The sequence below is a fragment of the Megalobrama amblycephala genome, linkage group LG8 (assembly GCF_018812025.1).
Source record: "Megalobrama amblycephala isolate DHTTF-2021 linkage group LG8, ASM1881202v1, whole genome shotgun sequence".
Lineage (NCBI taxonomy): Eukaryota > Metazoa > Chordata > Actinopteri > Cypriniformes > Xenocyprididae > Megalobrama > Megalobrama amblycephala.
Window position 1 is genome coordinate 17,848,012 of NC_063051.1, and position 11,419 is coordinate 17,859,430.

The following is an 11,419-nucleotide window of genomic DNA, read 5'->3' on the forward strand; positions in this document are numbered from 1 at the left end:
ATATTATGTATGCTAGATGGTGCAAGCCCAAAATTCATTGCAATCTTGCATTTTGAAGTGTTTTGACAATTCTCACATGAAATTTGGCAAAATGTGGTGAGCCACGATGACCCATCTTTGCTTGCAAAGACTGAGCCTTTGGTGGATGCTCCTTAAATACCCAAACACAATACCTCCATCTATTACCAATTCACCTGCTGCTAACTGTGGACTGTTTCAAAGCAGTTTAACTTCTATAATCTTTTTATTTTGCCTCTGTCCCAACTTTTTTGTAGTGTTTTGCATCCATCAAAATTTGTTCATTTACAAAATGCAATTAAATTGGCCAGTGAAAACATTTTAAATGTTTTCTTTGTACTTTTGTCAGTTAAATAAGTGTTCAAGAGAATTAACAAATCACAGATTCTTGATTTTATTGTATTATACAAAATGTCCCAACCTTTCTGGAATTGGGGTTGTAAATGCCAACTAACCCTAATCTCTAACTGATAACAGAATACTTACAAATTGTAACAATGAAACATGTTCTGTAAAGCTGCTTTGAAACAATATGTATTGTAATAATTAAACTGAATTGAATAGAAGAAAGTCATAAAGGTTTGGAAAGACATGAGTGTGGGTAAATAGTTTTTTTTTTTTTTTTTAGTGAACTTTCCCTTTAAGTCTGCATTTTTGTGACTAATAAGACAGGTCTTGCCTCAGCAGTGGTGTTCAGGAATAAATTACCTCTCCTTCTTACTGCCCAGTTTGTTGGCTGTGTACTGATCCCCGTAACCTATGAGGTTCAGCTGACGTGAAAAGATGTTTACTCGGTTGCCAACAAACAGATCCTCTGAATGGAGCTCATCAAACTTGGTCCTCCGTAGGAAGGTACGCTGATTCTTTATATCAAACTGTATAAGAGAAACATACATATGAAGGGACAAAGCTCAAACACAGCTGAAAGGGTCTGAAATCTGAGTATAGGAACACACCATCTCCACGGAGCCATCTTTAGGGTAGTAGAGCAGCTGGTATCTTCGCAGCAGAGCAGCGCTGGGGTCGTACCACTCAGCCAGAAAGGCAAAGCGTTCCTCCTGTGCATAACACAACAGACACAACAAAACACACAGTCAAGCCAGGCCCAGCAGGGGAATGTCACTGATCTGACCTCTTGCTTGGACAGGGAGTCATAACAGCCGCGCTTTGACCCTCAATACAGACGGGCAGCTGGGCCTGTTAACATGCTGAGTCAGAGGTTCAGACCTCGAACCAGCCCTATGATCCCCTGGGGAGCGTCGCTGCAAATGGGGAGCAATATCCAGCTGCTGGAATTACTGCTCTTAAAATCATGCACTACACACTTGTGCAAACATTAGGGCTGCACAAATATGGAGACTAATTATCAACATGATCGCTAATATATTATAAATCCATTTGAGGGCACAACCCAAAAATGTTGTTGTGGGCCCTGTGATGAGGAGGGGCCTTTATGCTATTTAGCTTTTACTCATGCGGCCTGGGGATGATGGAATTAAAATTGTGTTCCAAGAATTTTTAATTGCAGTACTACTAAACATAATTTATAAAAAAAAACAAAAAAAAACAAGCTAACCTGACTTAAAATGATAAAGCGACAATCAATAAAAATATAAATATTAATGGAATTAATTTATTGAGTTTTTGTTTTATCCAGCTGTGTCTGAAGAACAAAAAAAAATATAACATAATATAATAAAATATAATAAAACAACCTAAAACCTTAATATAATGTCCTAACGTGACTCAAAGTGATAAGCAATAAAAGCTCTCTTCCATATTAATGGAATAATTAATGGAAATTTTATTGAACAAAAACAAAACAAAAGTGCACTTATTATTTTTGGAATTTTTAGTGTAAACACACTACTCATACGATTTCAAAACGGCATAGAATAGTGCAAAAGTATGCAAATTAGGGTTGTAGCTATAAATATGTTACTTTAGACACCGCAACATTATACCATATATGTAGAATGATGGGTAGGTAACTATTTGTAAATGCCGAGAACTAGCAGACAAAAGAATAATGCTTTGAATATAAACTAACATAAAACATACATTTACTGGCACCAAGACAATGCAATACAGCTCTTGAAAACAGATTATAGAGGCTATTAAAATAGACTGTATCAAAATCACAGTGTTACTGTTGTTCCACAATTAAGTAGCTGATTTCACCTTGATACCAACTCAGAGGTGCCCTTGAACAAAACATGGAGAACTCACATGTTGGTTTGATATCTGTCCCCTGCAAAGCGCCACCTTGTGGGTGAAATTCATAGCACAGGCACATGTGACTGATTGAGGGGCATGTAAATGAGCAGTGATGAGAACATTTCTGTTGATCAGTGGACATCAAAAGTCAAGCAAATGAGAGTAGGCCTACACCAGTAATTCATAGTAGTTATAACATATTCATAATAACTGACATAAAAAATGGCAGATAATCATCTTCAGTGTATATTAGAATAGCAGTGCTTTGATGTAGCATTTCTAGGCACTATGCCATCCATCCTTCAGGCCACATGCTCGATAATTCATAGAGACAACATGTCAACACTGAGCCCTAACATCACATTATCCAAACTAATTTAACAACAGATCCTTAGTTCATCTGCAAAATAACACAAGCTTTCTTATTCAGCATTCCTTACAGACTCAATGAGAATCCCTTTAACGTAAAGCGGCCTATCTTGAATCTAAGAGGGCCTCTTCCTAAACAAGAGCTATTTTTACCTCTCAGTCAGCTGTGACAGAGTACTGACAAAGAACAGCCTTCTTTGTACAAAAATACACTGAGGCACAGGTCTGAAAAGCCAGAAATCACATCTCGAAACTCTATTTAGAGTTATATTATTTGTCTGGTGCTGTAATTGTCTGCACTGACACCAGTAGTTATCACCTCATGTCTGAAGCCTTATACCAATTAACAAGATGTAAATATAAATGTGAAGACAGCCAAAGTCAATTTTGGCAGCACTAAACATTAAACAATTTATATAAAATAGATATTCTTGCTTTGTATTTTTATCTTGTTTTCCATTACTAATATCTAACAATTCTTAAATCAATATATATTTACTTGAGAAGGAAAATGACTTAAAGATATAAGTCTTGTTTTATGAAAAAAAAAATCTATTTATTCTTAAAACATGAAATAAAAAAATATCTGTCAATGGGGTAAGTAAAATAATTTTGTTTTTCCTTTTAATTAACCCTATATAATCTCCTGTAACATATACACAAATTTCTAAATAAGGCCTTTAAATTCTCAACATGATCAAAACTTTGCTGAAAAACCTGTTGTACACAATCTACTACATGCCTTCTGCCCTCTAAGTGATTGTTTTTTAGTTAGGAAAATGCCTTTTAGTAATTCTAAAAATGTCCCCCTTCAGGTCATGGTACACGTGTCTTTTTGCTGTGAAATATTCACTGATTTTATAAAGTAAATGTAGTAACTTTTATATTGTTAGTAATATTTTAAGATGAACATTTACTGGACTGAAGCAACTTACTTGATTATCCATACATCATTTTAGATACATCATGTTAAAATGCGAGTATCAAATATGATACATCAGGCTTTTGAGGAACGTTTACATACATTTTTGTACATCTCTCAATCATCGTATCGCATTGCATTATATGTTTTGCCTCCCACAAAACAAAACTACAGACAAATAATATTTATATGCATTTTTCTAAAGGTTCAATAAACTGTTCATATCTCAGGCTTTACAAAGTTCACCCCACTGACAGACATTTTATGATTTAAGAAGGTATGTATTTTTTGTACTGGAAAATAAGACAAAAATACGGAGTAATACAATCAGTTTTTGCAGTGCAGTGCTTTGACAATGTGACAAAAACAGCTCTTATAATAAAACACTAGCCTAGATTTTCATGATCAAGACTACTGAGGAGTTTTATGGCATTTCACCAATCTAAGTGGGGAAGATTCGGCAGGTAGTCACCCCCTACAGCTTTGTGCAAAATGAGAGCTATTATATGTCCACATTCTGCCTGGGCCAAAGTTACCTGAGGACATCTGTATGTCTAATAAGAAAGATGGAATGTTTTTTCGCTAATTTTAGCACCACAAAGTGCACCCTATCTGTTGTTCTTAAGGGAAAGTGTCATAAAAACCTGTTTTTTTATGTGAGTGTTTACAGCAGGAATGAAAGCACTTTGAGGGGGCATAGGGATCTAAATTAACATTCCAGCACAACGAAATCACTGGTCTCCTGGTTAATGATCCTGGCCAGATCGAACTAGATAAAGCTGGGCTTATCTGCCACCTCTAACACTCTGAAAAATAGGGCTTTCCTCTCAGAGCCCTTCTTGGAAGCTGAGACTTTCTCAGACACCTGCTGTTGCCCTATGCTATCACTGCAAACAAATCATGCTGTCTGCATGGAGATGGATCAATGTACACTACTTAAGGAGACAGAATGTGAATTGGAAAATAAACATAGCGTAGGAGTACAACAGAGCAAGAAAATGATGGTCAAAGTATCCTGTTACCCACAGAATAACAAAGTTTAGATTGTTGTGCAAATGACACTAAAAAAGCATATTATTCCACTCAATGACATTAAAGCTTTTGATTGAACTGGCTCTGTAATTTCAACTAAATTTCAACCTTCCTTATGGAGGCAAATACTGACATCTAGTGGTGTATCAAATGAGAGCATTCAGTACGTCAAAACTGTCGAAAATTAGTTAAATTATGCAGTTACAAAACTGTTTTGTTTTCTAACTGAAGATGAAGTGTCTTCATTTAACTAAGATGCTACTGTCAACTTTCACTTGCAAGGACTTCATGAATAGCTCTATAACACACTGAATTACAGTGTACACGATATGTTACATGTTATATTTTATATTTAGTGAACAAATCCACTTCTCAGTGGATTATGTGACTTGTATTTCTTTCGGTGGAAAAACTAAACATATAGTTATAAACTAAGCAACTTCGCCAAAACCACAACAAACAAACAGTCATATTCATATGAGTTCAGTCCTTCATTACTCACATCTTAAGACTGGAAAATGTATTCTCCCACTTACCATGTCTAAATTAATTTATTAAAGGAAAGATTTTTGTTGATTGTTGTTTAACGGACGGTTGATTGTCTTCATTTAGCCTCGCTGTTAAGTCCCATCACCATAGCAACAACATCAAACGACTACCGCCAAATAAAATAGTTAAACTTAACTATTAAATCTCATATGAACTCGTAACTATATTCCGCAGTATTTTAACATTCGGCTGACATCGATTTTTAAAGTCTGGTGAATATATAGACGCTTAGAGAGCGTATAGTTTGCTTGTACGATTGTATACCGTAAACCGGAAGTAGTCGTTTCTGACCTTCTTACCGCCAACAGACACTCTCACATGGGTTTGTTATGGTGTGGACTTTGACACTAGTTTCGCTTCAGAAGTCCAGTATTCAGAGCTTTTTGACAAAACTGTTAAGCTATTGGCTACAATTTAACGTGCTTCTAAAATGTAGGTTTGGCTTAAAATGTTGCAAACCTATCACAATACAAGACAAAGGTCTTTTGTTATATAATTTCAAAAGTAATTTACTGTGTAGGTGAGGCTTAGAGTTGGAGGAATTTCACCTTACCACAACAGTTAAAATGGACCCCTGTCCATTCATTTTAGATGGAGGTCTTGCAACAGAACTTGAAGCAAGTGGGTTTCAATTACAGGTAGGTACTATTACACAGACTTATTGTCAGTAATCACAAGTTTACTCACGCATATATTATTGTGTTTGTAGGGAGATCCACTGTGGAGTGCAAGACTTTTGCATACAAACCCACAGGCCATCAAGGACGTACATTACAGGTAATTACAGGCTTCATTATGTTTTTTACCTGGGCTGAGTGTGAAACATTGTATAATGTATTTTTTTTAAACAATTTGCTATATATATATATATATATATATATATATATATATATAATCACACAAACACACACACACACCACACACTCCTGGGCAAAAAAAGGGGCCACAAATAGGTGGCCATGATATTTAGTGGTCCTTTAATGGTCTTAACCATTTTAATCACAAATCACTGATCAGGAAATTAGTAAAAATTGCACAAATACTGTAGATAAAGTAACTTAGCATGGAATAGCTTTCCCCAACTTGCAGACAGATTTTTACAGGAAAAAGAGTCAGTGTTGTTCAACTCAATGTTAATGGCTTCAAACAGTTCATGAGTAGTTGAAAAATGTCTCCCAGTTCGTTTGAGTTTAATGTAAGACCAAATATTCACTATAGAGATTAAATCTGGACTCTGACCAGGCCAAAGGATGAGCCTGATGGACTTGTTTCGTCTTCCGTTATAATATATGATCATTCCTCATTAGATAACAATTTTCCATTTGTGGGAGGCAAGCCATTCTGCAATATTCTCCTGTACTCCAAAGTGACTTTAACCAAAGTGACGTAACTTACCAATACCGGCAGCTGAAAAGGCTCCCCACAAAATGACACCTCTTCCTGCTTCACTGTGGTAGTGATGCATTTATTATTATATTATTATATAAGGGGCAGTTGTGCTGGTTAGAGAGTCAGACTTGTAACCCAAAGTTGCAGGTTCAAGTTTCAGTACCGGCAGGAAATGTAGGTTGGGGGACTGAATGAACAGCGCTCACTTCCACACTCATTACCCACATCTGAGGTGCCCTTGGGCAAAGCAGCTAACCCCCAAAAATGGCTGCCCACTGACCGGTGTGTGGTCACAGTGTGTGTGCACTTGGATGGGTGAAATGCAGAGCACAGATTCCAAGTATGGGACACCATACTTAGCTACACGTCACTTTCACTTTTCACTCAGAAGATTTTAAAGACACCTCTCTAGAGCATCACCATGCAACTTATGTTTCATTGTGATTCATCACTCCACACACAACTTCTCATATTCTGTCAAAATCTTAATTCTGTCTTTGATGTTTTTCTGAGACAGCAATGGCTTAAAGGGTTAGTTCACCCAAAAATGAAAATTCTGTCATTTATTACTTACCCTCATGCCGTTCCACACCCGTAAGACCTTCGTTAATCTTCGGAACACAAATTAAGACATTTTAGTTGAAATCCGATAGCTCCGTGAGGCCTGTATAGGGAGCAATGACACTTCCTCTCTCAAGATCCATAAAGGTACATGTGAGTACAGTGGTTCAATATTAATATTATAAAGCGACGAGAATATTTTTAGAGCGCCAAAAAAACCAAAATGATCTGAATCATGATTCGACACACTGATTCATTTATGCTCCGATGCTTCCTGAAGCAGTGTTTTGAAATCGGCCATCACTAAATAAGTCGTTATTTTGTTTTTTTTGGCGCACCAAAAATATTCTCGTCGCTTTATAATATTAATATTGAACCACTGTACTAACATCAACTGATTTAAATATGTTTTTAGTACCTTTTATGGATCTTGAGAGAGGAAGTGTCATTGCTGGCTATGGAGGCCTCACGGAGCCATCGGATTTCAAATAAAATATCTTAATTTGTGTTCCGAAGATTAACGAAGGTTTTACGGGTGTGGAACGGCATGAGGGTGAGTAATAAATGACAGAATTTTCATTTTTGGGTGAACTAACCCTTTAAGTATTACATTTGCTGAAATAATAACCAATAATTTGTGGTTAAGATAATTAAAAGCTTGGTGTTTAGCCATTTTGGGCTTGGCCATTATTATTTTTATTTATTTTTTGCCCAGGAGTGCGTGTGTGGTGTTTGTGTGTGTGTATATATAATATATATATAATACTTCTTAAGAATGTATTTGTCAGCCACAGGAATATTTAAGTGAACCACAACAAAAGATTAAAAGAAAGTGATTGAAAATGTTGAGAAAAAAAAATACTGTACAGTCAAATGATATTGTTCAAAAGTTTAGTAATTATTAAACAAATGCTGTTCTTTTGACATCAAATAATCCTTAAAATTAGCAGTTTTTTATATACATATATATATATATTGAGCAAAGGAATACATTACATTTTAAAATATAATTAATTAGAAAATAGTTATTGTAAATAGCAATACTTTTTTTTACAACTACAACTTTCAAAAACATCTTAATCTTTCAGTCATTTGGTATTTCTGCATCCCTCTATTCTATGACAAGAACTATTTAATATTTGATGAATGACTGATCTGACTTTTTAAAATAGATTTCTTCAAAGCGGTTCTGATGTCATAACAACAGCCACATATCAGGCCAGCATTGAGGGATTTGTGAAATATCTTGGTCTCCGGCCTGAGGAAGCGCAGCAGATGATGATGTCAGGGGTTCAACTGGCAAAACAGACAGTGCGTGAGTTCATGTCTCACTCACCCGAATCAGGTGTGTGCTAACTTCTGCTAAATCATTCATTTGATCTAGTTTCTGCTACACAAAATCTAAAATGAATAATCCCCTAGAAGACAGAAGAGAGCCTTTGGTTGCAGGCTCAGTGGGTCCATATGGGGCATTTCTACATGATGGGTCAGAGTACACAGGGGCCTATGAGGACAAGATGACATTGGAGGTAATGCAAGATCAAGCTCTTTGTCTGCCTAAGCTGCCACCTCACAAGAATATCAAGTGCGTGTTTTCTCTTTTGTCGTAGGAGTTGAAAGATTGGCATCGTCCACAGATCCAGTGCTTGGTAAAAGCTGGAGCTGATCTTGTTGCCATGGAGACCATTCCAGGTCTTAAAGAGGCAGAGGCTTTGGTGGAAGTACTCAAAGAATTTCCCGAAACTAAAGCCTGGCTTTCCTTTTCCTGTAAGGTGACTGATATTAATGATTAAGGGTTCCTTGAATTACATATACTGCACATATTAATATCCAATTAGAAATTGCTTTCATAACACACTTGCCAACCATTTATGTTCTGATTAAAACAAATGAGAGATTTTTAGATTAAAATACCACTAGAACAATGTTATATATTTTGTTGACTTTACATTATCCCAAATGTTTCCAACAATGTTTAAATCCAGAGAAATCAGCTATTTGTTTGAATCTCGTTTTCTTGATTTACCACTAGTTTTTACCCAAAAAGTAGACAACACTATTTTGTCAAGTGGTTAACATAGTATAATCAAAGAGCTTTATTTGTAGAAACAGTAATGCAGCATTTTCTCCACCATATAAAATATATTATAATTAACTGCATGCCATTTAGCAACACAAGTCATCCTGCTTTTATTAATATATTCTAATATTGATCCAGCTTACTGCAGTACTGCAATGTGAATAAATGAGCAATGTAATACAAATTTAATGGATAAGCAATGTAATAAAACTTTAATACATTGCTTATCCATGAACACGATTTCTGCCCGAGTCCTGTCGGATTGCTTTTCATCGGCTGTGGAGGTGAAGACGACAACTCCCATGATTCCACGCCTATTCATGGGATCATCAAGCTACGCCTAAATAAGGGACCACTAGCAGTGAAACTTACAGTGTGCCTAATACAATTAATGTGTTTCAGGACATTGAAAATATTTCAAGCGGGAGGAGATTTTCTGAGGCGGTTCAGGTGGCTTGTAGGTCCACACAGCTGGTTGCTGTCGGGGTGAACTGTTGTCCCGCTTCTTTGGTGAAACCGCTTCTAGAGTCAGCCAAGTCACACAAGAAAGCAGATTTGAGCTGGGTGGTCTATCCTAACAGTGGAGAGAGTTGGGACCCCAAGATTGGGTGAGATTAATCAGTAACTCCTGACTTACAATTTGGGTGAGATTAATCAATAACTCCTGACTTATAATTGCCATCTTTTTTTTTTTCTTTTCAGTTAAAGTTAAATTTACAGGGTTCCAACATTCATGAAGCACTTGGAATAGAAAATTTAACTTAAAATTATTTTAAAAAAGGAATTTTAAAATGATAATTTCCAGACCTGAAAAAGACATAATTAATTAATTAAATTAATGAATAAATTAACACATTAATAATTTGATTCAGTTTCATCCTAATTTTGATTCCATTTCATCCCATATATTTCAAATCTTAAAAATCGGTCTTTGTGAATGTAATCTTTAAGTTTTTTTTTTTTTTTTAAGAAATTAATACTTTTAATGATGTAAGAAATTGATCAAACGTGACAGTAAAGTCTATTTCAAATAAATTCTATTTTCTGATGGATTTCTGAAGGATCATGTGAGTGAGATTGGGGTAATAGATGCTGAAAATTTAGTTTTGAGATCAGATTTTAAAATATTAAAACAGAAAAATTTTTATTTATCGTATTTCACATTATTACTGTTTGTACTATATGTTGATCAAATAAATGCTGCCTTGTAAGCATAAGATACTTTTGAACTGTAGTGTAATTAAATAAAAAGTTACAAATAATCACAAATGACTGCAAAAGTCATGGAAATTGATTGGTCAAAAGGTGTGGGAACCCTGAATTTATTTACTTAGGTCATAAAGGACACAATTTGTCTCAGTTTCATTGTTTTAAGTGGCTGTTCTGAAACAATTTCAGATGGATAATGGAAAAACAGAAGTCATTTGCCAAATTAAGTCTCAGCTGGAAAGAACAAGGGGCTTTGTGGATTGGTTGGTATAGCATTGCACCAGTAAATACTATGACTTGTTCTTTCCTGTTGCGCTGACTCACCAAGATTTCTGTCAACAGGTGGCTGCTGCCGTGTTGGTCCTGCTGATATAACTGCACTGAAGCAACAACTACATGTATAGATATGACTCATGAAGCATGACACCGTTCACATCTAGCTGCCTATGAAATAATGCACTGATGTTTAAGAAGGTGTATAAATATTTTATTTATAAATAAAAATAATGCCAACACTAGATTCACATGAGTATGAGATTTGTGATGACTAAACATTGAACAGAATACATTAGATGTTGCTGTGTTAAAGGAAGAACACAATCACAATGCACGTAACATGGAAGCAATCATGCAATCTTAGCTCACAGCGTTTCACAAAGAACGTTATTGTAATCCTTCAAATTAGTATTTACAATAAGATAGCGCCATCTTATTGGACTATTTCACTTCACTATAGCCCGAATCTGATCCACTGACACATTATTAAACAGTCTGTTATCTTTATGATAACCTAGTTTGTATTTTTTTGACTTACACTAATAAAGCCATTTTGTGTATAGAAGCAGACTTCATAAACAGTCTTCTATGTAGTGTTCAGAGCATTATGCGTGCACTTTATGCAGATTATTCATTTTTAAGTCCATACCGTCCTCCAATTATCTACCATCAGTAGCATATATATCCACCAAATAGCATATAACTGAAATGGAATGATGCTATTGATCAGAAAATCAAATATTCACTAAATGCTCTTGGTACACTTAAGGTGCAGTCACAAATTTCAGCAAGCAAAA

General features: G+C 35.5%; 2 protein-coding genes across 4 annotated transcripts in view; one reads left to right on the forward strand and one right to left on the reverse strand.

The window, feature by feature from the left end:
- Positions 1–5,410, reverse strand: part of nme7 (NME/NM23 family member 7) — a 37,722-nt gene extending 32,312 nt beyond the window's left edge. Inside the window, exons 1-3 of the mRNA XM_048199764.1 lie at positions 5,095–5,410; positions 975–1,076; positions 727–893 (exon numbers count right to left, since the gene is read on the reverse strand). Of these exons, the coding sequence (XP_048055721.1) occupies positions 727–893; positions 975–1,076; positions 5,095–5,097 (272 nt within the window). The 5' untranslated portion in view covers positions 5,098–5,410. The remainder of the gene's footprint in view (positions 1–726; positions 894–974; positions 1,077–5,094) is intronic.
- zgc:172121 (uncharacterized protein LOC337599 homolog) lies at positions 5,402–10,864 on the forward strand. 3 transcript variants are annotated; one of them, XM_048199768.1, is made up of 9 exons: positions 5,402–5,539; positions 5,628–5,745; positions 5,817–5,884; positions 8,230–8,402; positions 8,480–8,586; positions 8,668–8,829; positions 9,540–9,745; positions 10,536–10,609; positions 10,689–10,864. In XM_048199768.1, exons 2-9 carry the CDS (start codon positions 5,674–5,676, stop codon positions 10,748–10,750), a joined length of 924 nt encoding a protein of 307 aa, XP_048055725.1. In that variant the 5' UTR covers positions 5,402–5,539; positions 5,628–5,673; the 3' UTR covers positions 10,751–10,864. The 3 variants fall into 3 exon arrangements, with proteins under 3 accessions (XP_048055725.1, XP_048055724.1, XP_048055726.1); XM_048199767.1 differs by having other exon boundaries at positions 5,447–5,745; XM_048199769.1 differs by having other exon boundaries at positions 5,447–5,745; positions 8,483–8,586.
- The last annotated feature ends 555 nt before the right edge of the window (positions 10,865–11,419 follow it).